Raw genomic sequence first — 26,652 nt, 5'->3', positions numbered from 1 at the left:
AAAAGAGTAATTAAAAATGACAAGCTAGGGGCTGGGTTGTGGCTCAGTGGTAAAGTGCTCGCCTAGCATGCATGAGGCACTGGGTTTGATCCTCAGCACCACATAAAATATAAAATAAAGATATTGTGTCCACCTAAAGCTAAAAATAAATATTTTTTTAAAAAAATGACAGGCTATAGATAGTTAAGTATAAATGAGGGAGGGTTGGTAATTTGTGGAAAAGAGAATTAAAGTTCTCTTAATATTTAAGAATAAAGATAGTTGATTAATTATGCCGTAAGGAAAGTAAATAGAAGACCTTTGGAACAATCTTCTGGATAAGATAGTGTTATTATTATCCCCATTGTCATAATATAGCATCTGAGACACAATGACTACTCTGATTATTCCATTATAACATGAGTACTGCAGCTATGAATTTGAGTTTCCAAATTAAATTCAATTAGCTTTCCAGTAGATAACTACTCTTTATACTAGATATACATATCATAGCTATTCTTTGTGTCCAGATTACGGTTGTGTCTTTTGGGGGGGAGGACCTGTTCATTGACAATCTTATGTCTCTGATCTCACCAAGCATTTTTATCTAATTTGAAATAACATCTAGCTAAAAGCCATACTATAGCACCTAAATTCTCTTTCTTTCAACGTAAAAAGGGGTGTGGAAAAGTCTGAGTTTGTGAGTGTTTTCTGGGGAATGATCTATAGAATAAAGAAAACTTACAATTTTAGTAATTTTTGCCAATAAAACTAAAGAATAAATTGATTCATCTATCTTATGTATAGCATTTCATTTAGTGCCAAAACAATACATCTTTTTTGTCCAGTGCCAGCTGCTGTACCTGACATTTTACAGATGATGAATGTCTACTAATTGAATTATTTATGTATGTGTTATCAATCATCTATGTAAAAAGAGAATTTTATGAATATTTTTAATGAATCTCATTTTTTCAAGTATACAATCACCAAGGGTATGGTGATTGTCTATTTAAAGTCTGAGGGACCGTTTCTTTGAGACCACAGAATGTTTCGGGTTATATAAAATAGCTGCTTTCTCAAATAAATCTAGCAAGTCTAAGATTTTATTCTCAGTGAAGGCTTAATGTGCCCATATAATTGCAAATATACTTAGTAGAGTTTACATATCTCGACCATGTTCTAGACATTGTGCTAAGAGTTGTATATATGTTATTTTATTTAATCTTTGTTGCAGTCTTGTTAGAGTTACATTTGTTTTTAAAGATTATTTAACTCACTTATTTGACAAATATTTCCTGAAAACTTACCATGTTCTCTTAATATTTAAGAATAAAGATAGTTGATTAATTAAAATTATTAATTAGGAATTATTAATTATGAATTATTTTAAAACCTATGATTTGGCAGTGAACAAAAAAGGGAAAGTCCTTGCCCCATATGATTTATATTCAGATGTATAATAAATAGATATTGTACAATCAATAGCAGAAAGAAATATAATAAATAGGTGATATACTTAGAGTTTCACATTTTTCTTGATATTCTTACTGAATATATTGCTTTGTTCATTTGTTTGCTTAATGAGCCACAGATACAATATTTAATACTTCATATTTATGTTAGAAATTCTGAATAATTATTGAAAGCACACTTCAACTCCAGAAAACAATTCTGGCAATGTTATTTGATTTACTGCATGGCTTTATTGTGCTATTCTTTTTCTCTTTGTCTTATAATAGTAACGATAGAAAAACTCCAAAAATCATGCTCTAACATGAAAAAATGGTTCATCTAACTTCTGTGAGTCAGCTCCAATCCCAGTAGACTTTCTAATCTTGAAAGACTAGCATTATACCAGCTGAGACCTTACTTTAGAGCACAAATTCACAATATCCACAGAGTAGATTGATGTGGAATATGAGTTAAAAAAAGTTTTACATTTCTAATTCACTAAAAGACCTTTTTAAAGATGGCTCCAAGGAGGATTTAATACATATGACCAAGGTTATCTTGTCAAAAGTAATGCTGTCATTATAATCATCTTTCTGTTCATGGGTGATTGCCCATGAAACTTATACTTGGAAAATTATGACCAGACATTCTGTACACACAGAAAAACAAGCTTAGCAAACAGTCTAAATTAAATCAGATATTTATTTCCATGTTCTTAAATGAAAGAATAATGTTTTCTTTAGGGTTGGATAAAGACCTAATCTTGAGAATTTTAGCACATAGAAATTATTCAAAGACAAATCACTAGCATTTGTCCATTGAGTCAAGAAAAGTACTATTTTAACCCAAAATAAGAATTATCTGTCATAAAAATAATCATTTCAATTTCTACATGGGATGTATGAATTCAATTCTAAATATCTAAGTCTTATCCTAGATACAATACTATACTTCACAAAGTAATTTACACTTTTAAACGTCCCTGAGTGTTTTGCCTCATGTGCTCCTCTAATTTATTATTTTGTTTTTCCAAATTTATGAACTAGGACTATATACCTTGTCCTTGATAAGACATGGTCATTTTATACTTGTACATATATGTATACACACATGTGCACATTCTTTAGATATAATTTCTTTAATGATACTAAACTTGAATTGGGAAATATGAAAAATCCTCACTTTAAGCTTTCTGGTTAAGATATTTTTGAAAATATATAATCATTGTCCTATCAGTGTGTCTCCCCTTCTTGGTTTTCTGGTGTTCCTCTTTTATGATCCCAGAGCTCTCATTTTCCTCCAAGCAAGCACAGTACTTAAGAAGAGTTAACTGTCTTTGAAAGCACAATGTGAGCCTCTCCTTCACTAACACTTCCAAATCCTTTATGCCCGGATCTCCTGAGCCCTACTAGCTGATAAATAGGATAGAAGGTAATAATAATGGCTTTTTTTTTCCCTGACAAGAAAGCCTTTTCTATAGCAATTTTGCAAAGCTCACTATATGGCATATCTGACCTTAGACCACCAATTACTGGCATCTGAGGGAGCAGTGTGGATTATTTCTGGTTCCCTACAAATAATTTTACCTGACTATAACAGAAGCTGAGAAACATTTAAAGACAAAAAAAACATTTCTTTTTGCTTGATTATTATCAGGCAAATATAAAGAAGACATAAGACAGCTTCCAGAAAACCATCTTTGATTCCAAATATAAATATGTAAAGTATGGATAGTGTATGTCTAATTTTGGAAAATGATAAAAATTGAGGGTTTTTGTTTGTTTTATTAAATTCCCACGGGACTTTAGAGAGTCTGGTAGATTCTTCCATTGAGTTTGAAAGATTGATTTACAGTAAGTATGATAAAAAATAATCAGATTTCATCCAGTCTTAAAGTATGTTCTTGTTTTCTGAAATGACACAATATGATTATATAAAGAGATTTTTTAAAAATTGAATTTAATTTGTAATCAATTTTTAAGGAAAATCAGAATATATACCATTTATTAAACTATGACACTAACCTATTTTGTACTTTATTGCTTGAGGCATTATGAATATTCTTAATATAGTATTTAAACATTTCCCTACATTTCAAACACAACATTTAGTAGTTTTATGTTGATAAAATTTACAGCCCAAGAATATTTTCAAATTAAGGTTTTAGGTTTCAGTATTACTTTTAGAGACATGATATGAATTTTTATTTAATGTAATAATTTTAATACAGTAGATATTCATCATTTATTAACCTAAAAACTGGATTCACTGTTTATAGAGTTAGATAATCAGCAAGAATAAACCAAAGCTTTCTTTTTTTATATTCACAAAATCTTAACTATTAGTAATCTTTTGATAGCACAAATAGTAAACAGTTAAATTGATGCTTGAAGTTGTAGGCTGGTGAGTGTACTTCTGATAATTTGTCATGACCTTTTTATGTTATTGAAATACTCTATTCTCTTTTGGTAAAGCAAAAAAAATGCAGTGAAAATGAGAGGGAAGTCTACACTGCTCAAAATATGTATAGAAATAATTAGTTTTAGTTGAAAAGAATGGATTGAATAATGGAAAATAAAAGGAGAGTATATATCATATTACTGGACCAGAATTATAGATTTACTCTGGGAACTTGTGAAGAGAAAGAAGATGCTATTTATTAAATGTCTTCTACTTAGGAAAATGATAGGGAAAATAGATAAAGTTGAATTAAGAAGAAGGAAAGTACCATGGAAATTTTTAAGAAATCAATTCTTTAAAAATAGATCAATGGAGAAATTATAATCATACCAAGAAGTTCAAATGAATATAACAGTGATCTCTAACTCATTTGCTAAGTTGGGAAAATGAGGCCCAATGAGTTAAAAAAAACCTCTTTTGGTAAAACAGTAACAATGAAGCTTTGTATCATAATTTGTGATGATATGACATTTTTATTAAATAAATATATAGGTGAGCTCCTCCTCTCCTTGGATAAAATCCCTCATAACATAAAAGTTTAATGTCCTAAATCAAGGATCAGGCCCATCTCCTTCTTTTATATAACCCATATTTTTTGTTTCTTTACATTTTTAAATGGTTGGAACCAATAAAAATAATAATGCTATTTTATGGTTTATGCAAGTTATGTAAGATTTAAATTTCAGGATACATCATGTCTTACACAGCAGTTTCCGTTTGTGTATATGTTATTTATGGCTGCTTACACAATGCAGTAGCAGAAATGAGTAGTTGCGACACAGTCCACATGGCCCTCAAAGCCTAAAATATTTCCTGATTGTCTAACTTTGTTCTACACAAATGAATTAATGAATCAAATTCATCAGAGTTAAATGAATTTATATATATAAAGCGCTTAGGCTAGTCCCTATCATATGTTAAGTACATATCTTTTAAAATATCATGGCTACCATTAACATTACATTATGATGAGGCACTTTGGTGTGTCTAATAAAATTATTTGATTTATTAATTCTGTAAAAGCAACAATTAAAGAACTTATGATTTACATAAAACAAGGAGATTTGAGTATTTTTCCTCTTTCAATGTCAAGGATATATATATATATATATATATATATATATATATATATATGTATACAATCAATCCTAGCATAAGAAGTATTTGAATATTTCATAAAGTAATTATATATTCTTCAGAATTAAATACCAAGGAAGAATTAAATTAAACTGACAGCAAAATCTCTTTGAATTGAGCAATTTGATAGCATGTGTAGCCTAAAGAGGGTGAAGAGAAAAAACTATCAGCTTAATGTGATATTCAGGAAAACATTTTTCTTTAACAGTGACTTAACCAAAAAAATGAAGAAGAAAAAAAAGTTTACAGCACAGTTTTTGCATTGTACCCACCCAAAAATAAATTATTGAAAATAAAAGGTCATATTTCTTAGACTGACTTGAATTCTTAAAGTCATCTATTTTGCATCTCAAAGTAACTTTTTGTTTCCATTTTTAACTTTCTTTTTTATTTTTTCCTTCAAGTTTTTTTCAGTTTTGCCTAAAAATAAGTAAAGCAATAGTAATCTTTATTTTAGCAACTGTTCTCTATATTTTGATACCATCCTGTATGTACCAGCTCATTCTTTCTTTTTAATATTAAGTCTTTAATCAAGTTATCCACCATCAAATTCTTTCATCCACATTCCATAATTTTTTTGGTTAATTCCTTGGAAATTGATTTATATCTCTAGTTCCGTAGCTATTTTCTTCAAGCTCCATCTTCTAAATTTCCCAGTTGATAGCCCCTTTTAAATACACTTGCTAATTAACCTCTTAGCATCTTTTGAACACCCCAACTTTCATGAACCTCATTCTCCTTTTGTCCTTACAATTTAACCATATTCTATTTTTATTACTTCTGAGAACATACCTCTCTTTTCCTCAGTAACTCTTCTTCTTAACCTTCAAATGCAGATATTCCTTGAGCTGTCTTCTCAAATTTTTTTCATTTCTCATTCTTTACACTCCTGGCTTGCCTACTTTAGCCATCCTTTTAACTTCACCTACCCTTTCCTGTTCAAATATTTATTGACGTCCATATTTTTTTAAGCTCTGACTATTCCCCTGACCAAGCTTAAGTGCACAGTTTCTTACAGAATTCTTCATCAGGAAATTCCATTGTTTGCAGTGTTGATTATGCCCTAAACCAACACTCTTAGGCACATGCTTTGCTCTCAGAGGGCCTCAGTTTCCTCTTCTATAAAAACAGTCATAATAATTATATGAGTTAATATAAAGCACTTAATATCTGATATAAGTGATTATTAAGTTGAGATATTTTAAAATCTTATTCTTAGATTCAGATACTAAGCTACATAGATAATTCCTTCCAAATAACTTTAATCTTTGCTTTCTATTAGTAATATCAGTATACCAGCCTAAATTTATCTTTATGATTATTGCTATGGATAAGTAGATGATTTTTTATAGTCACTCTGTCCTATTCCAATCCATCTTTGTTAGTACAGGCTATACAGTGCTACGATAATAAGCAACCCTGAATTCTTGGTCATCAACCAACAAAAGCTCACTGAGGCAATATTCATAGCGCAGGTTGGTGAGGACACTCTGCCCATTACAATCACCCACGGGCTTATCAGGTGGAAGTCCTTCCACAATCCCACTAGTAGGGTACAGTAATAGTTGGAGTTGAACATCACCAATTAAATACTTAAATTCAATGGAGTGAGGAAGTATAATCCTGCCAGGTACTTGCAAGGAAATCAAAATAATGTGAACAACATAATAAATATCCCATCATTTTATATGTAATCTTTCTTATTTATGATTTTGTTATTTTTCTGGATCTATTAGCTTTAGTGACTCTTTTATCTACAAACTCACACATAATAATGTAGGTCTAATGGATTTTCTGGACTGGTCTGTACTACTCTTAGGCTATATCACCTTAAAATTTGGCCAAACTCCACTACTCATCTTAAAACCATGGCATGTGCTTTTTTTACCTCTACATTTTTATTTATAATATTATATTCCCTTTACAGTTTTCTTTTGCTCTTCTTGTCACTGTTTTTACCCATCATTCAAGACCCAGGTTCCTGATTTTCTCATTTTCAATAGTCTCTCTCCACTGAAATCTTTTGAGACCATGTTTTGTGTCTCTTGTTCTCTGATACATAGTACTTTTAAAAATTTAATTTGTGTAGCATTTTTACTTTTATTTGGCTTCTTGTGCTCTTTCCTTAAATAATGACCATGTCTCATTCATTATTTTTATTCACCTCAGGGCCAGATCTACCATAAGACTAAATGGAGCCTTTGCACAAGTTAGAGAAAGGTGTCCCTCTGGGTAGATTATTAGAAACAGACTTACTTTAAAAAGTCCACTTAGAGAAAATCCTCTCTTTATGAAGAACAAAGTATATTCTTTCTTCCCTTCAGTTTCAGCTCTCTTAGGTAGGAACAAGGAGCACAGGCACCCTTTCAACCCCCACTTGCTCCCTTGGGACCAAGCATTAAGTACATGCAAAGGAGATGTTTGCAAGGAATCAGTTAATTAGTGTCAAGATGTTTACTATAGTTAAAATTAGCTGAGTTCAGAAATGTTTGAAGGCCTGAAAATTCAAGGGAAAAAAAGTAAAAAAGAAATTAGGCCATGTCTCTCAGGATAATACAGAAGTAGCTAAAATCAGAGGAGAGATCCTTGTAAGATACATGCTACAATGAAAACATCTAAAATCATAATTCTTGTATAATTTTATCATAACAGCAAATAAAAGCAATTGACACTTATTATTGAAATATGTATATGAAGTTTTTGCATTTAGATTCTTTTTTATGAAAAACAGAATTCAGCTAGAGAGAGACCAGGGAAATACAACTAACAAAATAAGAAGCATTGAGCAATTGTCATATGAGGGTAAATAAAAATAAATGATTAGAAACCATAAGCACTGTGTAGTAAACAGAAACACATAGTTCTGATATATAAAGTTATAAATTTAGAGTTTTTCCTAATGGCAACTTTCATCAAACTCACAGAGTGGGTCTGTTATTCAATAATTTTATGGGAGAATTTATAAATTCAAGCAATAATAAAGGATTAACGAATAGATAGGCTGAACAGTTTAACTAAATTTTTGAATGCTCAATTAGTAAAGGAACATTCCTAATTCTTTTAATGATTTAGTCTTTATAAATTTGTCCCCTTCCAAGAAAGTAAGTCATGAACTCTCCAAAATTCCCCTTTGGTGTGGTGTTTAGAGATAAAGCAGTAGGCTGGATTCCAGGTCTGTTGACATAATAACTCATGCAATCTATGTTCTCAGTCTTAGGGCAGCTCTGATGTGCATCTTAATGGGCAGATTAATAACAGTAAAACTTGCAGAACATTATTTTATTCTAACACATCCAGGTCTTACTGTCTCTCTGAGTTCATTTTTTACTATAGAATGGTTTTATACATTTCCTCTAACAACCAAACTTATTCCTGCCTCATGGTATTTTACACTTCTTTTCTTCTAAAACTTAGAATATTCTTCCTCTACATTACTTGGTTTTGTCATTCAGGACTCAGCTCAGTCCTCTTTGGAGAAGCCTTCCTGACCACCCTCTTTAATGTTGTCCTTCCCCTAAACTTTACAGGTCCTGTTTCTCATTTTATTATAATTTTCTTAAGCTCACTTATCACTATCTGAAATGATCCTTTGTTGATTTGTTTATTATCTTTCTCGATGACAATCTGAATGAGGGCTCCATGAACACAAGGGCATTCTGTCTGCCACAAAGTAGGTACAAAATAAATGTCTTTTTTGGAAAAAAAAATATTTATTTTTTAGTTGTAGTTGGACACAATACCTTTATTTCATTTATTTATTTTTATGTGGTGCTGAGGATCGAACCCAGGGCCTGGAATGTGCTTGGGTGAGCACTCTACCGCTGAGCCACAGCCCCAGCCCAAAATAAATGTCTTTTAAATGAATGTTGAAGTCCTGAGAATAATGACAAAGGGAAGCAAACTCAATCTAAGAAATAATTCCTTTTCTAAGGATTTTCTAAAAATCTCTAATGTATTGGAATTTTAGGTATTAGCAAACTGTTGGAGAAGGAATTTTGGAATTACAGACCTCCCAGATGCTCTTTAAACTCTTCTAAGTAAACAGTGACCTATTCCATGACCACTGGGGCACTGCTTCCTGCAATGACACCCAACACTTAAGACCCTTAAATATAGCAAGTTAGATATTTTTTACCAAAAGTATTAACAAAGCTAAGTATTGCTCCCTACTTCTGGACATTAATTTCGTGCTATCAGCATACACATATATTCTCCAATCCATTTGCAGGCTATGGTAATACATGATAGCATATTAGTAACACACATTTATATACAGTGCCTGTAGAAAAGTTAAAAATCTTAAACTTCAAATTTCTATCATCTCCATAAATCAAAGACTGACTTAGAAAAACTCAAGCTTTTCCCTACTTTTCGGAGAGAGAAATTTTCTTCAATTTTTGACCTAATTAGGGTTTCTTGACATTAGAGTTGGTGTTTGAAATTTCAGGTATAAACCCAAACCAAGTTCTTATGGAGCCATATTTGAATATTACAACTCTTGTCAGTAAATTAATCAACAAATTATATGGTATTATTTTTGCATCCCCATATTTGTGATAATAGATGCTCAAAAAACATTTGTTAAGTAGATGATTATTACTTTACTAGCCTAAAATTGCAGATACTTAATAAAGCTTGTTAGATGGTAAATGAGGATAATAATTACAAATTTCACATTTTTGGAAAGAATAGTATTTAATACAGACAAGCTTATTAATATGGGACTTTAGACAGGAGTAGAATTCTTTGTTCTTGTTCTTTCCCTGCATGGAATATGCCAGAACTCAAGAAGCCATCTGTCCAATGACTGCCAACAAGTGCAGTCAAGAATGAATTCTAGTCTTAGTAGGTTAGCTCCTGGAACCTCCTCCAGGGATACAACAGTATCCAGGAAGGAAAAGGAAGGAAAAGAAAATAAGCTTTTCAGGGTACCATGTTTGGGAACTTAGCCAAGCCTCCTAGATTTGTTCCTATTCTATCATTATTGCTATTGTCTTCTTACTTCTGAGCTCTACAAGACCTCTCCAGCATCTTTTCCTGACCCACAATATTATAGGTGCATTCCTAGAATTAACTGTCTACTCCCTCTTCATTTTTTTTTCTGTTCTCATGGGGCAGTTCTCATACCCCATTGTATAAGCTGCTGGGCCCCCTTATGTTGTTAAACCTACCAAATTCTGAATTATTTCAGTCTGTAATTCCTTATTTTCTTTTCCTAATCTCTTTCCCAGTTCCCAAGATAATGAAATATTTGTTTTGGTATGACAACATATTTTATTCCCATTGTCTTACAAATTCAGAATTTTAAGAGCCAAACCACTTAATTCAATTCATTCAAATCCATCAATTAATACTTTTGGCCTGAAAAGCTAAAAACTTTATTCAATCACATGTTGTTCTAGTAAACCCTAATATGCTATTTATATTTACATATATTTTACTTCCCTTTTAGCTGTTCATTACTTTTCTTCTACTGATTGACAATACTAGTTTTTGCCTTTTTAAAAATTTTTTCTCAAAATATGATTTTTTTCAAGAACTGTACTTTTGTCATACTGTTCATCATTTGCATTGGTAATTTTACATTTCTTACTTTTATATTACAAAATGTATGAGGGCTTTATTATTTTTCTAAAGTCAAAAAATTTAAAGACCGTGCATAAAACAATATTTAGAAATGTAGAAGCATTGTCTCCTTCTGGAACTGAGCATCGTATATCAGTAATACTACAGCACAATATTATTATGCAGTAATCTGTTAGGATTAGCCATAATGTATCTTACAACACATTATTATTGTGTAGCAATCTATTAGAGAGCAATAGTGTATCTTTAGCCTATGGAATGAACTTCATGGTTTGAATAATTTAATTCATGTAATAAAAAAAAGTGATGTTGGTCTTTGCTTATTTTTTCATTTGTTTCTCTTAGTTTAATTTCTTATTTGCCAAAGCTTTTTATGTTTATTCTGGAAAAACCAAAATAGAAAAAGAAATGAACATTTTTTTAAAATATACCTAGAAAATAGTCAAACTAATTGTATGACAATGGTTACATTTTATATTTTTCGCCTATCCCCATTCTGAACATATAATATTATTTTTCTCCATGTTCCCTTTTTCCCTTGGTGTGTAGGGGATTGATGCATCATGTCCTGAATCCAGGTTTACTCAACTATTTAGTTTAGCAAGAAGTGTTTCTTTATTTCTGGTTTAGTGAATTTTGGTTTCTATTTATGCCTCTGGAAAGCCTCCAGAGTTTAAAATTGCCAGTGTCCCCTAGTAGTAAGGGGAATCCATATTTGGTATGTAGGGTAGCCAAAACTAAACTACAGATATCTGCTTTCCCTCTCTCATTATGAATATCTTTTTATGTCAATAAATGCTTTTTATATTTGCATTTTCTAAAGTGCATTCTACTTTATGTGCTTTTAATTTTTATTTTATTTTATTAGTGCATTATGACCATACATAATAGTGGAAATCATAGTGACATGTTTGTACACAACAATTTGATTAATCTCATTCCCCATCCCCCTGATTATCATCCTCTGTTCTATTGGTCTTCTTTCTAATCCACTCTGTTTTTGTTTTATTTTGTTTACTTCTTTTTGTCTCTAGGTTCCATATATGAGGAGAAAACATGCCACACTTGACTTGACATTCTATTTTATTGATGATCATAATTTATTTAAACCCCTCTTCACTTGGACATTTATGGGTTTCCCCCCTTGTTTAAATTTCTTGTTTTGTTTTTGCATTGTAATCAATTGTGCAATAAATATCATTGTAGCTAAATCTAAACACACAGCTAAGTTTTCCCTTATGACAAACTCTAAAAGTAGAATTGCTAAGTTAAAATTCAGACATTTAAAAAAATTTTGATACATATTGTCAAGTTTTACTTCAAAAACTTATCACTGAGAGCTCCACCAGTGGTACTGAAATTCAGCATTTTACAAGACCCCTACCAATCCTCTCTTTCAGAATGGAACTGTGCTTTCCTAACCATATTGAACATTCCCAAAAGTTGCCCATATTTATAAATTCTTTACTACAAAGCATTACACAAATTAAGAGTCCCAAAACTAAAATTTTGGTTAGTACCTTTGCTGACTTGCAACACTTTCTGCTTGTAGTTTTAGATGCTATCTAGTAAGGAAAGAAAAGGAAACCAGTAGTGATTTCCTAGACTCAATCTCTCCCCTAAGAACTCCTCACTCGATAATAACAGTTCATAAACTCACCCTTTGTGATGTTTCCAGGAGATGAAAAGTAGATTCATTGTACAAAACCTCTAATAACCCCCTTAGTAATAGTGCACAATAAAAGTTGTTGGGTTGAAGAGAAGTGCACATCTATAAAACCAAATTGTTATTAAAATGTTTATCTGTTTATAAATCATTTATCAATTTCAGTTAGCATTTTTCTTATTTGATTTTCCTTAAGTTCTGTATACTTTTATATCAAGCCATGAAAATTAAAATGCAAAAATCATTAGTACAATAAGGAGTTTATCTTTGGCCTCCTTTATAAGTAACAGGTTGGGGGTTCTTAGAAAAGTATGTTTTTGATGAAAATTGGTATAAAACTGGAGCACTAGGTTAATCTGACTAAACCTTAGTCTCAATTAAACTTTGACACTTCCACGATATTTCATGCCTTTTTTAATGGCAGCATACTATGAAAATCATACATTGCATCTTTGTATTTGTTGCCCCAAATCCATGGAATAAGAGATATTTGGGGAACAAGGAATTTCATCATTAAAGGAGACCTTAAAGATGTTGCAGTTCTATATGTTTAATGGGTGCTGAAGGGATGATGATGTCGATAATACTGAGAAGAAAGAACAAAATTTTTGTAGCTCTTATTATGTACCTGGCATTCTGCATAATGCCTTGCTTATATTATCTCACTTATTGAATGAAGAAACTAAGTCCCAGAAAGGAGAAACAATTCCCCCCAAGATCACATGGTTAGTTAATAAAACCAAAGATCAAATCTAGCTCCCGACTCTCAGTGCCGCCTCCTGTCCACTATGTAGTGCAGGCCATGTTAAAACCACTTTAGAAATTTAATCTCCAAAGTTTTTAAATTTATAATTATTAGTATTATTCCTACTGATTCTATTAAATATTTATATCATAAATGTTGAAGGGATTTAGCCTTATTTATCAATTGTCCACAGGCCCTGATAATAATCTCCATTTATTGACTTTTATTTCAGACATGCTGTTTTTTAAAACAAAAGGAAAAAATAAAATATTCCCATTTTAGAAATGAGGAACCTAGGGCTTAAAGTGGAATAAATAATTCATCTAAACTAAGTTAGTTAAGTAGCTTTAAAGCTCAGACTAATAGATCTTGTCTATTTACCTCCAAAAATATATTTTACTCTGTTGCTGTTTCATTAAAGAACAACAACAAAAATCAAACAAGCTTGAAATTTATTAATTTTATGCATTATAGAAAAACACTCTTCTTTTCTTTTGCACTCTTTCTGCCTATGTATGCCTTATTTGGGGGTGGGGGGGACTGGAGATTGATCCCAGAGGTTCATAACCACTAAGCCATCCCAAGTCCTTTATTTTTTATTTCAGTCCAGGTCTTGCTAAGTTGCCTAGGGTCTTGCTGAATTGCTGGGTCTGGCCTTGAAATTGTGATCCTCCTTCCTCAGCCTCCTGAGTTGTTGGGATTACAGGCATATGCCACCTTATCTGGCTGCCTAATTTCTCAGAACTAATATGAGTGAAAGTATGGTACATGGTACTGTATTTAAAAAAAAAAAAATTGTGATGGATCTTCCCCACCTTTAAAAGACTGGTTATAGCCTTTAATTTTTTTTTTCTGATAGACCAAGATATTGAATTAAGAATAAGAGTTCAATTAAAACAAATGAAAAAAAATGAAAAAAAGGAATAAGAGTTCAACTCAGTAGATCAGTTTTCTAATTCTTGTGCTTTAAATACTTTATGTGTTAAACACTCCTGTTATCAGAATAAAATTAAAGCAGAGACTGAGTCAAATATTGATGATGAGTTTTCCTATTCCTTCAAAACAGACCACTTCCTTCACATACTTATGAAGTATTTATGAAGCCAGCTAAATAATCTGCTTCCAGATTCACTTCCCATCTCCAACCCTTTCCAACCACACCCCAGGAATTGTGAGAAAAATCCAGAGACCTTTCTTTCATTACTCCCATTTGCAGTATTAGTCTTGCAGTAGATCATCAAACAAGCTCACATGCTAATCCTAATCCTAATGCTAAATCCTAAGTCTGATTTTGCATAGTTGCCTTCTGGGTCCTGAATAGTAAATCACATTGAAAAGCAAGGTATTGAAAAAATTTTAAATCCTAAAATTATGTTCCATAGATGATAAAATTTAATTAAATTCCAGATGTTTCATCTAAAATGCCTCTTCTGTCTTTTCCCTTTTACTCTTGTCCTCACTTTTAATGATCCATCGGCTGACAGTGTCTTTACATCCAAAATGCAAAGCAGACAAATGGGCATATCAGGGAAGAACATGACCAAAAGCACCAGCATCAGTGGAGACATGTGCTCACTGGAGAAGAATGATGGCAGCCAGTCTGACACTGCAGTGGGCGCGTTGGGCACCAGTGGCAAGAAGCGACGCTCTAGCATTGGGGCCAAAATGGTAGCTATTGTTGGTCTCTCTCGGAAAAGTCGCAGTGCTTCTCAACTCAGCCAAACGGGTAGGAATTTTTATGTTACTTTTGACTTATTATTTGAGTTGTCATTAAATATATTTTTCTCTTACTCATTTTATTGCAGTACTGTGAGGATGATGACATGTTCCAGGAAGAAAGGAACATTTAAAACTCTAAACATTTCTGAAAACATAACCATGATTTTTTTTTGCAGTGATCAATAAACTTGCTTCCAAGTGAAGCTTGGCCACTGTTCTTGGAATGTGTGTCTTTCCTCTTCAGGTAGGAGTTAAGCTGTGGTACCCCAAGAGCCTACTGATGATCCTCTGTATGATATTCTGATCTCAGGGATATTTGCTTTCCTTTAGGTTCCTCAAGTTGGAACCAGCCAAATTAATTTTCATTCCCAGCAAGTTGCCATGAAGATGATGCCTCGTAATTTGTGTGAATAATACAGTTCTTTTAGTGCTGACAAACTAACTTCCTTTACAGTTTGTAAGCAACATTTACCAGTAGTATCAATTTTCTCACAGCAGTTTTTATTTCCCTGTTTAAACTTCAAGCGGCAGTATTCTCCAGCAGCAGGGGAGGGGGGGGATTTTCTGCTGACAGTGAAGATATTCAAAGCTTTGCTGCTTTGAAATTCAGCTTCTAAATCACATCTGCAAAAATAAATTATATACAACACTCCTACTCAGAAAAGCCACTGTTAGCAATTAAGAAATTTGTGAGTCAAAGCAATGTCTTTTTTCAAATGGGTGTTGATAATTAAACATTAAATCCCTGGTATCTTGAAAATAATAGTGTATCTTCTACTTAACAAACAAAAGCATGTAATATGGTGTTTCTTTTATAGCAAAATAAATTATAGGCAACTGGATTAAATCTAATTTATGTTTGAATACTAGTGTTTTTGTACACAAAAATAAGTAAAAAGTCTATACCACAAAATAATTTATGGTTACATTAATTCTTAGACTCAGCTAATCTTGGTTTTACAAACTGTAATGGTGATTCTGAAAACTATATAAAAATACTATATTGAAATATTTATTTGATGGTATTCCTTATGTTCTAGTTATAACTTGCTATGTTTAATGTGATTTTGTTATGGTAATTTTTCATTTGGTGTTTTAAAATGTTATTTCTCATTTTAACATAGAAATAGAAGTTTCATTTTTGGACAGTGGACATATAGATCACATTTATATGATTTTTAATCTGCTAATATTTATACATAATTCACTATACTATGCTAATATGACACCTGTTCTTTTGAAATTGAGGAGTGTTTTTATACTTCTCTAGTGGTTAGAACTTTATTGCATTTTCCTCTTTAAAATTTGTCAACATCTTTTTATCTAATGCTTTATTTTAGTGCAGACAAACTCACTTCCTTTACAGTTTGAAAGCAGCATTTACCTTGAAAAAGCAAAGTCTATGAAATTTAAAAAATAGGAACCTAAAATGGACATTATTAGGATTATAAATTATGGGGGAGGAAGGGATGGAGAAAAGTTGATCAATAAGTGCTAAGTTACAGTTACATAGGAACAAGAAGTTCTGGTGTGCTATTAAACAGTAGGATAACTATAGATAACCATAATGTCCTATACATTCAAAAATAGATTTGAAAGGGTTTTTACAGTTTAAACCATAAAGAAATGGTACATGTTGGGGGCTGGGGTTGTGGCTCAGTGGTAGAGCGCTTGCCTAGCACATTTGAGGCCCTAGGTTCAATTCTCAGCACTGCATATGAATAAATAAATAAAATAAAGGTCTGTCAACAACTAAAAATATATTTAAAAAAAAGAAATGGTACATGTTTGAAGAGAGATGTGTTTAACTCAAACATTACACAATGCATACATGTATTGAAACATTACATGATATCCCATTTATATGTACAAGTTTTATGTATTAGTTCAAAATATATTTTATTTAATTTTTTATATTTAAAACTACAAGTTAGAGAGATGTGGCATTAGACCAGCTATTTAATTCCATTTGTTAGTTTTTAAATAAATATTGAGCACTTACTTTGTTCCAGACACATCAAGAATAAAGATAAGATAGCAATTAAGAAATTTGTGAGTCAAAGCAATGTCTTTTTTCAAATGGGTGTTGACAATTAAACATTAAGTCATTTATAAGTAAAGTTACATACAATCTAATAGGAGACAGGTTTTTAAACAGATTTCTTCCAACTAATATATCAGTGATAAAATAAAATTACAAAGAAGGTGCCTTGTATGCTCAGACATAGGCCAATTGATCCAACCTAGAATTCCTGAAATGAATTCCTGGATATGGTACCCAATCAGAGTAATCATCTCAGTGACTAGAGTGACTATTAACTAGGTAAAAGACAATTAGAAAGATCTTCCAAATAAATGCCTTAATAATCAAGGTGTAAATATATACATGAATGATAAGTGGTTATGTGTAATTTTAACATAAAATATTGAGTGGCTAGAGATGAGGCTGATCAGGAACCAGATCAATTGAGAGTCCACAGGTCACATTTATAGGTGATAGACATTTTGAATGGTTTTCAATAAAGGATTGATATCATCATATTTGTAGTTTTGTAGGCCAGTTTATTATTTATTTTGGTAAAAAATATTTGGCATTTGTCATATCAGGGAGAATCCTGGAGAAAACAGAGATAATTTTCCTCTTAGAAATTATATTCCAGTGGGACTACAATAAAGACGCAAATTTAAGTTCACATCTGGTAAAGAACATTTTAGAATGATTAGTAAAGCAGTGCAGCAATTCAAGTAAGATGTAAGATCCTGAACTAAGTCGGTTGTACTAAAAATGGAGATGTGGATGATGGATTCAGGATTTTTTTCATTAGAAATGAATTTAGTCATAAAAAACTGTTATCTTGGGACTGGGAAGATAGTTAAGTGATAAGGACTTTGTATAGTATGCACAAGGTCTTGGGTCCAGTCTCCCATCAGTGGAAAAAAAAAAAAAAAAGTCTTACATTTTTTCAGTTCCTATGTAATATATCACATAGGAAAAAACACAACCAGGTAAAATTTACAAATCATTGAAAAACCATTTATAATTAACCATTTATAATACAGAATATATTGGAAAACTAAAATCAGTCAATATTTTAAATAGCACAATTAGTAGACACCCAACTTAGCGACTGGTTGTATATGAGGAGAAAACAGAAGATGTCTCCCATGTTTCTTGCATGACTGGGTAGATGGTAGTGCCATTAATGGATATTGAAAGAATAAGAGAAAGATTAGGTTGATAAAAAGGAAGAGAGACCAATTTGATTCAGAGAACCAGGAGATAAACCTGAGACTTACAAAGTTAGGATGATCACTTAAAACCATGAATATGGCTGAAATTGTCTAAGAATAATACCACAGATGAAAAATCACTAGATTAAGACAAGACCCTATGAAATACTGGCATTTTTGAGCTGGGTATAGGAAGAGGAACCCAGGAAGGACACCAAAAAGTATGACTAGAAAGAAAAGAGAGAAACTGTGTGTGAGAGGATAGTGTCAGAGAAGCTGAGAATGTCAAAGAATTGAAGAGAACGGCCAATATTTCTCAATGCCCAGTTTCATGTCTGCACAGCTTTCACATATCTCGTGTATATTTCTTTGCTAGTATTTTTATTATAGAATTATGGATCTTTTGATCATACACTGAGATTCTGTGTAACAACACTCATTTGGTTTGCATGGCTGAGTTGTTACAGGTTTTTATCTTCAAAGATATTGACATTGGCAGAATTAAGAAATGTAATCTAGTTCCTTGTTCTACAGCTCCTTCCCTTATATTGCAAAACAAAATAAGTCCCCTTTGTTGTTGTCTTCATTATTATTCAATGATATCATACTGGTTAAAATTTTAATTTTTCTTAAAATTTGCAGTGATTCCTACATACTCAACTAATAGCTTTGACTAATTGACAATAGAATTCAGATTATCTCTCATTTTAAATACTTAGAATAACCAATAGATGTTTTCTACAATAACTCAACTCAAACTTTCAGTAGATTTCTAAATTCTGTATTTATATGGTTATGTATATATGTTTCAAGTAAAGTTTTTTTAAAAAATTTTTGGCTTATGAAACAATGTAAACACAAGCTCCAACAATATTCAAAACTAGAATTTTAAAATTCAACTATTTAATAATCTTGTTAAATAGTTTAGAAATTAAATAATCTAAAGCACTTATCTAAAATAATGAAATAGATTTATAATGTTGGCTTTTTTATTTAGTCATGAATATGTAAGAAGCATTGAATAACTTCCCCCAAACTGAGAAATATCATGTATATTTTCAGCTAATATGTTTTCACTTTCAAAGATAATATTCTATTGACTTTTCTCACTTCTGCATGGAGGTCTTCATGTTATTAAGTTAAAGCATTATTTAATGAATTATATTTTTCAATTTTGAGATGGTATTTATTGTAAAAATTAACACCACTGCATCACCGTGGATTTCAAGATCAGACAAGGCATAATAAATTGCCTGAAGACATGAAAACTCAGCAAAATGGGATCTTCCTGAAGAAGAGTGAAATGGTTCTGGATGATATCACAGTAATCATATGTAAACAATAACTGGCAGTAGAGAAACCATTTATACAGCTGTGTTGGCCATCATACACAGTGGCTAAGTCACCTCTTTTCTGCTACACTATGTTGTGTTCTTCTTTGTCTGTTAGAAATTCAAATTTAAAAATCATCATTTCTAAAGAGTTAAATATGACTTGATAGGCATCATAATCTAACAGAAAGTGTAAAGAGATAAGGAGACTTGTATTCTATTTTTATTGTGGGTTACATATTATATTAACTATAACTTTTAAAACCCTGTCCAATGTATCTGAATCAGATTGCGTCCATCTGACAGAATCAATCCTTGCTGTCCTACAGGGTTTTTATAAAGATAATAGTTGAAATGTATAAGAAAGTGCTTTGAAACTTAAAATCACTTGATAAACTTAAAATAGCAATAGCCAATTCAGCCTTTATGGGGAATCAGGAAATCAGCATTTTTCAGGTATGTTGATTTTTTGAAGTGCTTAAAAGACATCTAAATGTAATTGTTTTATGATTAGTTGAGTGGATGAATTTAGAGTCCAGTTGGTGAAGGCTAAGAATGCAGTTTTGGCATAATCACTGGGTAGTTTTTAAAACTAAGAAACTGGATAAAATTATTTAGAACAAATTGAACCAAAAAGAAAACTAAAGGCTGAGTCCTGGGACAGTCCAACATTTATAGGTTAGGAGGAGAAAGAGAATCTATCAAAGACATAAGAGAGAGAAACCATTAGAGGAAACAACAACCAAAAATAGAATATGGTTTCTTAGAAGCCAAATGAAGAAAATATTTTAAGGAACAGGACAGAATCAACTGCTGAACAATCCTGAAAGATTGAATAAGATGAAAACAGTGACTATTCCATTAGATTTGGCAAGATGGAGGAATTTGGTAAAACTGGACAAACCTTGCAGTGGCAGCCAAGCTCCAACAGGAGCAAGTTAAAGAAAATGAAGTGAGAAGTCAGTCTGTGAGAACAAAAACAATAGCACTTTTTTGGGAGCACGTCATATGTCCTAGGGACTGTTGAAAGCACATTATATGTGACACAAATTATTTACATATAAACATACAACAATGTTATGAAGCAGGAATTAGTTACTATTATCCTCATTTCAAAGCAGGAAGATGAGGAATAACCTCTCCAAATATACCCAGCTCATGACAAGGGTAAACATTGAATTTCAGCCCCATACAGTCTGGATTTGAAGACTTCACTCCTAATTTTTCTGTTATAGTTTAGATTATAATGGTAGAACTTCCAGCAAAGAAAGCAATGTTCTACATCTGCTCTGTCCAATATAATATGGTAGCACTAGTTACTTGTACTATTGAGCATTCAAAATATGACTAGTGTAATTAGGTAACTGGGTTTTAGTTTGTTTACATTTCTAATTAATTTAAATAGGCAAAAGTGTCTACTGTATTGGACAGTCCAGGTAAAGACAACTCTAGGAATTTTTATAAAAAAGAAATTTGAAAATAGGTCTATAATTTGGTGGAGATGGGATCAAAGAAAAGTTTCATTTTTAAAAAAACATGAAAGATGAAGTACTCATGGGAACAACTGGATTATTGAGAATGCTTTTGATCCAAAACTTAAGTGGAGCTCATGTGTTGTGACTTGTGGTCATGTAGGGATTTGTGCTCTTTTTAGCTTGTTATAATTTATAAGGTCATGTAATACTTCTTATAATATCTAGTCACTCTAACATTTACTTAATGAGGTTGCATGATTCAGTTCCCTGGGAGATGGAACGAAATTATAGAATTTACTTTTATTTTTTGATCCAAAAACAAAAAAAATGAAATTAGGTTTTATGAATATTTAACATACAATTTTACTATGATATTCTCAGTTAGCCTGGTTATCAGATGGTAATGTGTTTCATGCTTTTCTGGAAATATTTGCTAACTTTAACTAAACTACAATCCAAAAATGGACAAATGGCTTTAAAAGATTTCCACAACGAAACTGTAGATTGTGTGTACCACTAAGTTTGTAAGTTCTGCTCTTAGTCAAGCTCCTAGTCAGTATCAGCTCCTAATAAAGACATTCAGTGACACTCTTATCTGACAAGTAGTTCACCCAAAAATTCTACGTTATCAAGAATATTAATAAAATATGGATTACATCTATTATTATTAACAATAAGCCTTACCCTAAGTTTATGCTTTATATGGCCTATGGTGTTTGTGAAGTTTTCTTTTCAGCTATGATATCACTAAAACTGAATATAAAAAACTGAATTTGGAAACAGACCTTACAACTTCTTTGCTTATTACCTAATGTAATGCCATCTAGACAAACTCTGAAAACTTAATATACAAGAAGTTTATTTCTTGAGCAAATATCAATCCAATAGAGATACTTTAGTAGGCAGGTCACCTTTCCTGTGGTCATCCAGGTTTTGAGACCCTTTCTACAAATTTTTCTTATTTATCCTCTTACATTGTAGTGTTTATTGTTATTGTTCATATAAATAATAAATAGAACTCTTAAAATTATTGTTAAGGAACTATACCTTTATGTCTACAAATGCAAATTATCTTGCATCATCCCTTCTCAAATGCAATGGCTACAACCTTAATCAAATTATTAATTTGCTGGTGAATTTTTATGGTTTTTTTGGTGGGGGGGGTACTGGGAATTGAACTCAGGGACACTTGACCACTGTGCCACATCCCTAACCCTATTATGTATTTTGTTTAGAGACAGGGTCTCACTGAGTTGCATAGTGTCTCACTTTTGCTGAGGCTGGCTTTGAATTTGTAATCCTCCTGACTCAGCCTCCCAAGTTGTTGGGATTACAGGCATGTGCCACCATTCCTGACTTAATTTTTTGGTATTTTAATCCTTTCCTAAATCACAAATTTTGTTTCTTTGCCAATTTGGTACAAGTTTTCGTTTTCATTTTATTCAGTACTCATAAATCACTTATTGAAAGCATTTTTTACTTATTGGTAAGATTAAGACAAATGGCTTTAAAAGATTTCCACAATGAAACTCTAGTTTGGGTGTACCACTAAGTTTGTAAGTTCTGCTCCTAGTCAAGCTCCTAGTCTTTATCATATCTTCCTATGCTTATTTAATTAACCATTTTTATTTCTCTTTTCATGGGAAATACTACTTCATAGTTTTTGCTTAGTTTCCTGGTTCTATGTTATATTCAGTAAAGCCCTTTCCTCTCTGAAATTACAAACAAATTTTTAAAATTTGTGCTCATATATACCTGAAATGTTTATGATTTTTGGATGCATCTGGAATTTCTTTTGTAGATAGTGAAAAATAGGGATCTTAATTTTTCCAGATGAATAATTAGTTGGATCTCGGTGATACATTTGATACCTTAAACTTTGTTTATTAATCTAAAATTCCATCCTTGGTATGCATTCATTGCCTTTATTTTTGCTATTTCTGGTTTTTCAATTGTGTTCCATCCACATTAAGTTAAAACAATACCACAGTGTTTTAATAACTAGTTATGACTTTATAATTCATTTTGTTAACTGTTTAGGGCAACATTACTCTCATTCATCTTCAAAATTCTTTTAGCTAATCTCTCATATTTTCTTTTCTTGGTTAACTATAAAGTTAAAATTGTATTAAAGTTTCTACTAATTTCGGGTGAGTTGGTGTGTTTGTAATATTGATTCTTACTGTTTAGTATGAAGCTTTGTTTTTGCATGGATTCAGGTCTTCTTTCATTTCTTTCAGTAACATTTCCTTCAATAACATAGACCCTGATCAGATACATCAAATTAATTGAAGCAGTGACTTAAAATATGTTTGGAAATAATATTGCATTCATTATCTGCTACTATAGAAAATGGATCAATATGACTTGCTGCTTTCTTCAAAAAGGAAGGAGAAGCAGCAATATTTTCCCTTCCAAACACTAGAACTGCATTATGTTAAGTCATGTTTTAAATAAGAAGGCAAAATTAAGCTTTAATTTGTACTGTATCATCTGTAGTTCTTTGAAGCATAAACTTTAATCTATGATTCATTGCTTTTTAAGGTCATTGAACTATTTAATGTATTAATATGGCATTGGGTCTTTTGCCAATCTATGATGTACTTCCAAATATCAATATTTTCAAAGACATGAGAAAGAAATGTTTTAAATGTATTAACCAAGTGACAAGAACAAGGGCAAAAGTAACCAGAAGCCTGATCTATGATGGCTTTTTTTCCTGTAACATTCTCACTCTTCTCATTTACATGTGGTTCTAAGTAAAAATGGACAATAAAAGGCATCATAAAAATAGAAAACTTTTTTTTTAACCTAAGACAGCATTTCCCAAAGTGTGTCTTACAAAACAATAGGTCTTTGGATGCCTCTAGGTGTAATGCTGGAAAATAGAGTTTCATGGCCAAATAAGTATAGAAGACTATATAGGTTAAACAATTTTAATCTATCTTTTTTAATTTTAGGACTTTGTTATGTTTTGATGCTTTTATGACTCTCCAAAAAATAGATAAAAATGAGTAGCTTTTTCTTAACTCACTTTAATCAAATAATCCATTTTTATTTGTGAAATGTATCTTGGAATTAATATTCCTTACAATATTTTGGAAAATAGATAAATGTCCTTGTTGTTACTCAGCTATATCACTGTGGTAAAATATCTGGCATAATCAGCCTAAAAGGAAGGAAGGTTTTCTTTGGTTCATGGTTTCAGACCATGGTCACTTGGCCCTGTTGTTCTAGTTCTATGGCAGCATAGTACATCATGGCAGAAATGTGTGGAGGAGGCATGTTCACCTCATGGTGATCAGGAAAAAAGAGAGAGGAAGAAGAGGGGCCAGGGTCCCAATATCTCTTGCAAGAACACACCCCTACTTCCTTCCAGTAGGCCCCATCTCTTAAAGGTTCCATCACTTCTCAATAGTACTAAGGATCAAGTTTTCAATTCATAGCCCTTTAGAAAACATTGAAGATCCTCAAGTTTAAATTACAGCATTTGTTTTTAGAAAAGATAGTGTAAAATAGGTAGACAAAAATCTTTGTGCTAATTAATTCAGGATTCTAAGTTATTGCTAGTTATCATTGAAAGGTCATTGAGAGAATCAGAGTGTCTCACATTCAGGAATGCCATGACCAAATGACTTAAGTAGGTAAAACCAGAACACCATTAGTTAAAGCATTCAATTCTTTCTGCTGTAGTTATATACCAAGCCTAATCAAACTGACCCTGAGTCTGTTTAGGGTACTGTCATTAATGTAAAATTTGGGGAAAATATATGTCCAAAGGTAATAGAAAATTTTTACTAATTTTATAATTATCACAATCAGTTTTTCTCTTAAAAGCAATTTTATTTTAGAGAATGTTATTATAATTGCATTTAAACCATAGAGGGAAAGGTATAACCCAGGATTTTATGAAAATAATAGTACCTTATTTTTAAGTGTACCTAATTACAACTGAAAATGTTTTTATTTTTATGCACTAATCTTTGAGCAACATGTTTCTAATGTAATTCTTTCTGTATCAGTATTGTAGTTTTTTCTGAGCGAATGTTTATTTTTTTCTCCTTAAAAAGTTAATGATGCATTTTATGCCACTTAAAATTAATGCCTACTTCAAGGCAAATGTTTGATGCAATATGAGGATGGCAAAATATTTTTATCTTTAATCTGTTTCTAATGGTAGGTTTTTGCTTTTATGCTAGACCCATTTGGGAATTTTTTTCCTTGTGGAGACATTCTACATATTTTATTATTTGGGGGATATTTTGTTTGCAAGTTATAATTTTCACCCTGAGGGGGAAATATTTTAATGTAGCATTGTTGTAGAAACTTTAAATCTCACTCCTATTATTATTTAGTGATATTTTCATTTAATTTATTTGCATGTATTTTTGTGACAGCCAGCAAAGCCAGAGAGTGGTACGTTGAAGCTCTTGATGGTGGACAATGCTCTCCACATGTCGCAGTAGACCCTAACAGCTTACCACCAATTTCCTCTTTCCTCGTTCTTATCAATAAAGGAAGGCAATAGTAAAAGAAGTAGAATTTATTCACGTAAGAAGAAAAAAGACAGAGCTCCCACGGGGGCAAGGGGGGACCCAATAACAGGTTGCCACTTGAATGTGCTAGTCTATAAAACCCATGTAGCTCTTGGGTCAAAACTAATGGTCCAAATTTATGCTACACAGGTCTTGGAATGTATCAACACTATTAGTTAACCCTTGAATCTGAACTTTCCTAAATTCTCCATATGGGTCTCCCTTCACTTTGGTTTACTCACTGCTCATTGGGCAGGGTAGTGTCACCCACACTCCAGCCCACCATGTCCACCACTCCATGGGCACTTCTCCCCTGGGATTAGGGGCTGGCTGCAAGCCTGCATAGCTGATAAGCCATGTTGATTGTGACAAAGGCTTGGATTCAACATCACTATACTTTAATTGAAATAATGATAGTTTTAAAAAATTGTCATATTTAGAAAATATGTTGATTTTAAAAGCTTTATTGAGATTTAATTTATATACTATACCATTTACATTTAAAGTGTACAATCCAAGTTTTTAATATATTCAAATATATGATATGTGTAACGATCTCCCCAATTTTAGAACATTTCATAATTTCAAAATGAAACTCTGTATACTTTAGCTATCACTCCCATACCTTACCCATTCCTCTTCCTCTGCCCCTAAGCAACCACTAACCTATTCACTGTGTCATAGATTTTCCTATTCAGGCTTTCTTATGAATGCAGTCATAAATATGTAGTCTTCCAGAAGTGGTTTCTTTTACTTACATAATATTATCAAGATTCATTCAGATCATAGTATGTTTTGATACTTCATTCATTTTATTTCTAAAAATATTCCATTGTAATATTATTCCACATTTTGTTTACTCATTCATTCATTAATAAACACTTGGATTTTTCCACCTTTGGCTATTGTGAACCATGCTAGTATGAACCGTCATGTACAAGTGTTTGTGTACATGTGTATGTTTTTACTTCTTGGCAAATACCCATGAAAGCGATTGTGGGATGATATTGTAAATACATGTTCAATAATTTGAGGAACTGCCACACTGTTTCCAAAGTGTTTGTACCATTTTACATTCACATCAGTATATGAGGGTTCAAATTTATCCATGTCCTTACCAATATTTGTTCTATTTGATTCTAGCCAGCCCAGTAGATATAAAGTGATTTCTCATTGTGATCTCCATTTCCATTTTCCTGATGACTAATGATGTGAAGCCTCTTTTCATGGGCTTATTGGTCATTTATATATCTTCTTTGGAATAAGTGTTTGTTTAGATGTTTTGCCCACTTTTTAATTAGTAGATCACATCTGTTTATTGAACTTTTTGTGA

The 26,652-nt window shown here is 31.9% G+C and overlaps 1 protein-coding gene across 37 annotated transcripts in view; it reads left to right on the top strand.

Moving 5' to 3' along the window:
* Rims2 (regulating synaptic membrane exocytosis 2) overlaps nt 1-26,652 on the top strand; it is a 586,271-nt gene that overhangs the window by 495,844 nt on the left and 63,775 nt on the right. For 15 of the 37 annotated variants that reach the window (XM_077801030.1, XM_077801026.1, XM_077801031.1 and 12 more), the window contains one exon: nt 14,513-14,754. The exons of the other annotated variants lie outside the window; for them this stretch is intronic. In XM_077801030.1, the coding sequence (XP_077657156.1) occupies nt 14,513-14,754 (242 nt within the window). The remainder of the gene's footprint in view (nt 1-14,512; nt 14,755-26,652) is intronic. 37 annotated transcript variants of the gene reach the window in all.

Source organism: Urocitellus parryii, chromosome 7 (genome assembly GCF_045843805.1).
Source record: "Urocitellus parryii isolate mUroPar1 chromosome 7, mUroPar1.hap1, whole genome shotgun sequence".
Taxonomy (NCBI): Eukaryota; Metazoa; Chordata; class Mammalia; order Rodentia; family Sciuridae; genus Urocitellus; species Urocitellus parryii.
The sequence above is the reverse complement of the archived record's forward strand: the minus strand, read 5'-3'. Positions and strand labels throughout refer to the sequence as shown.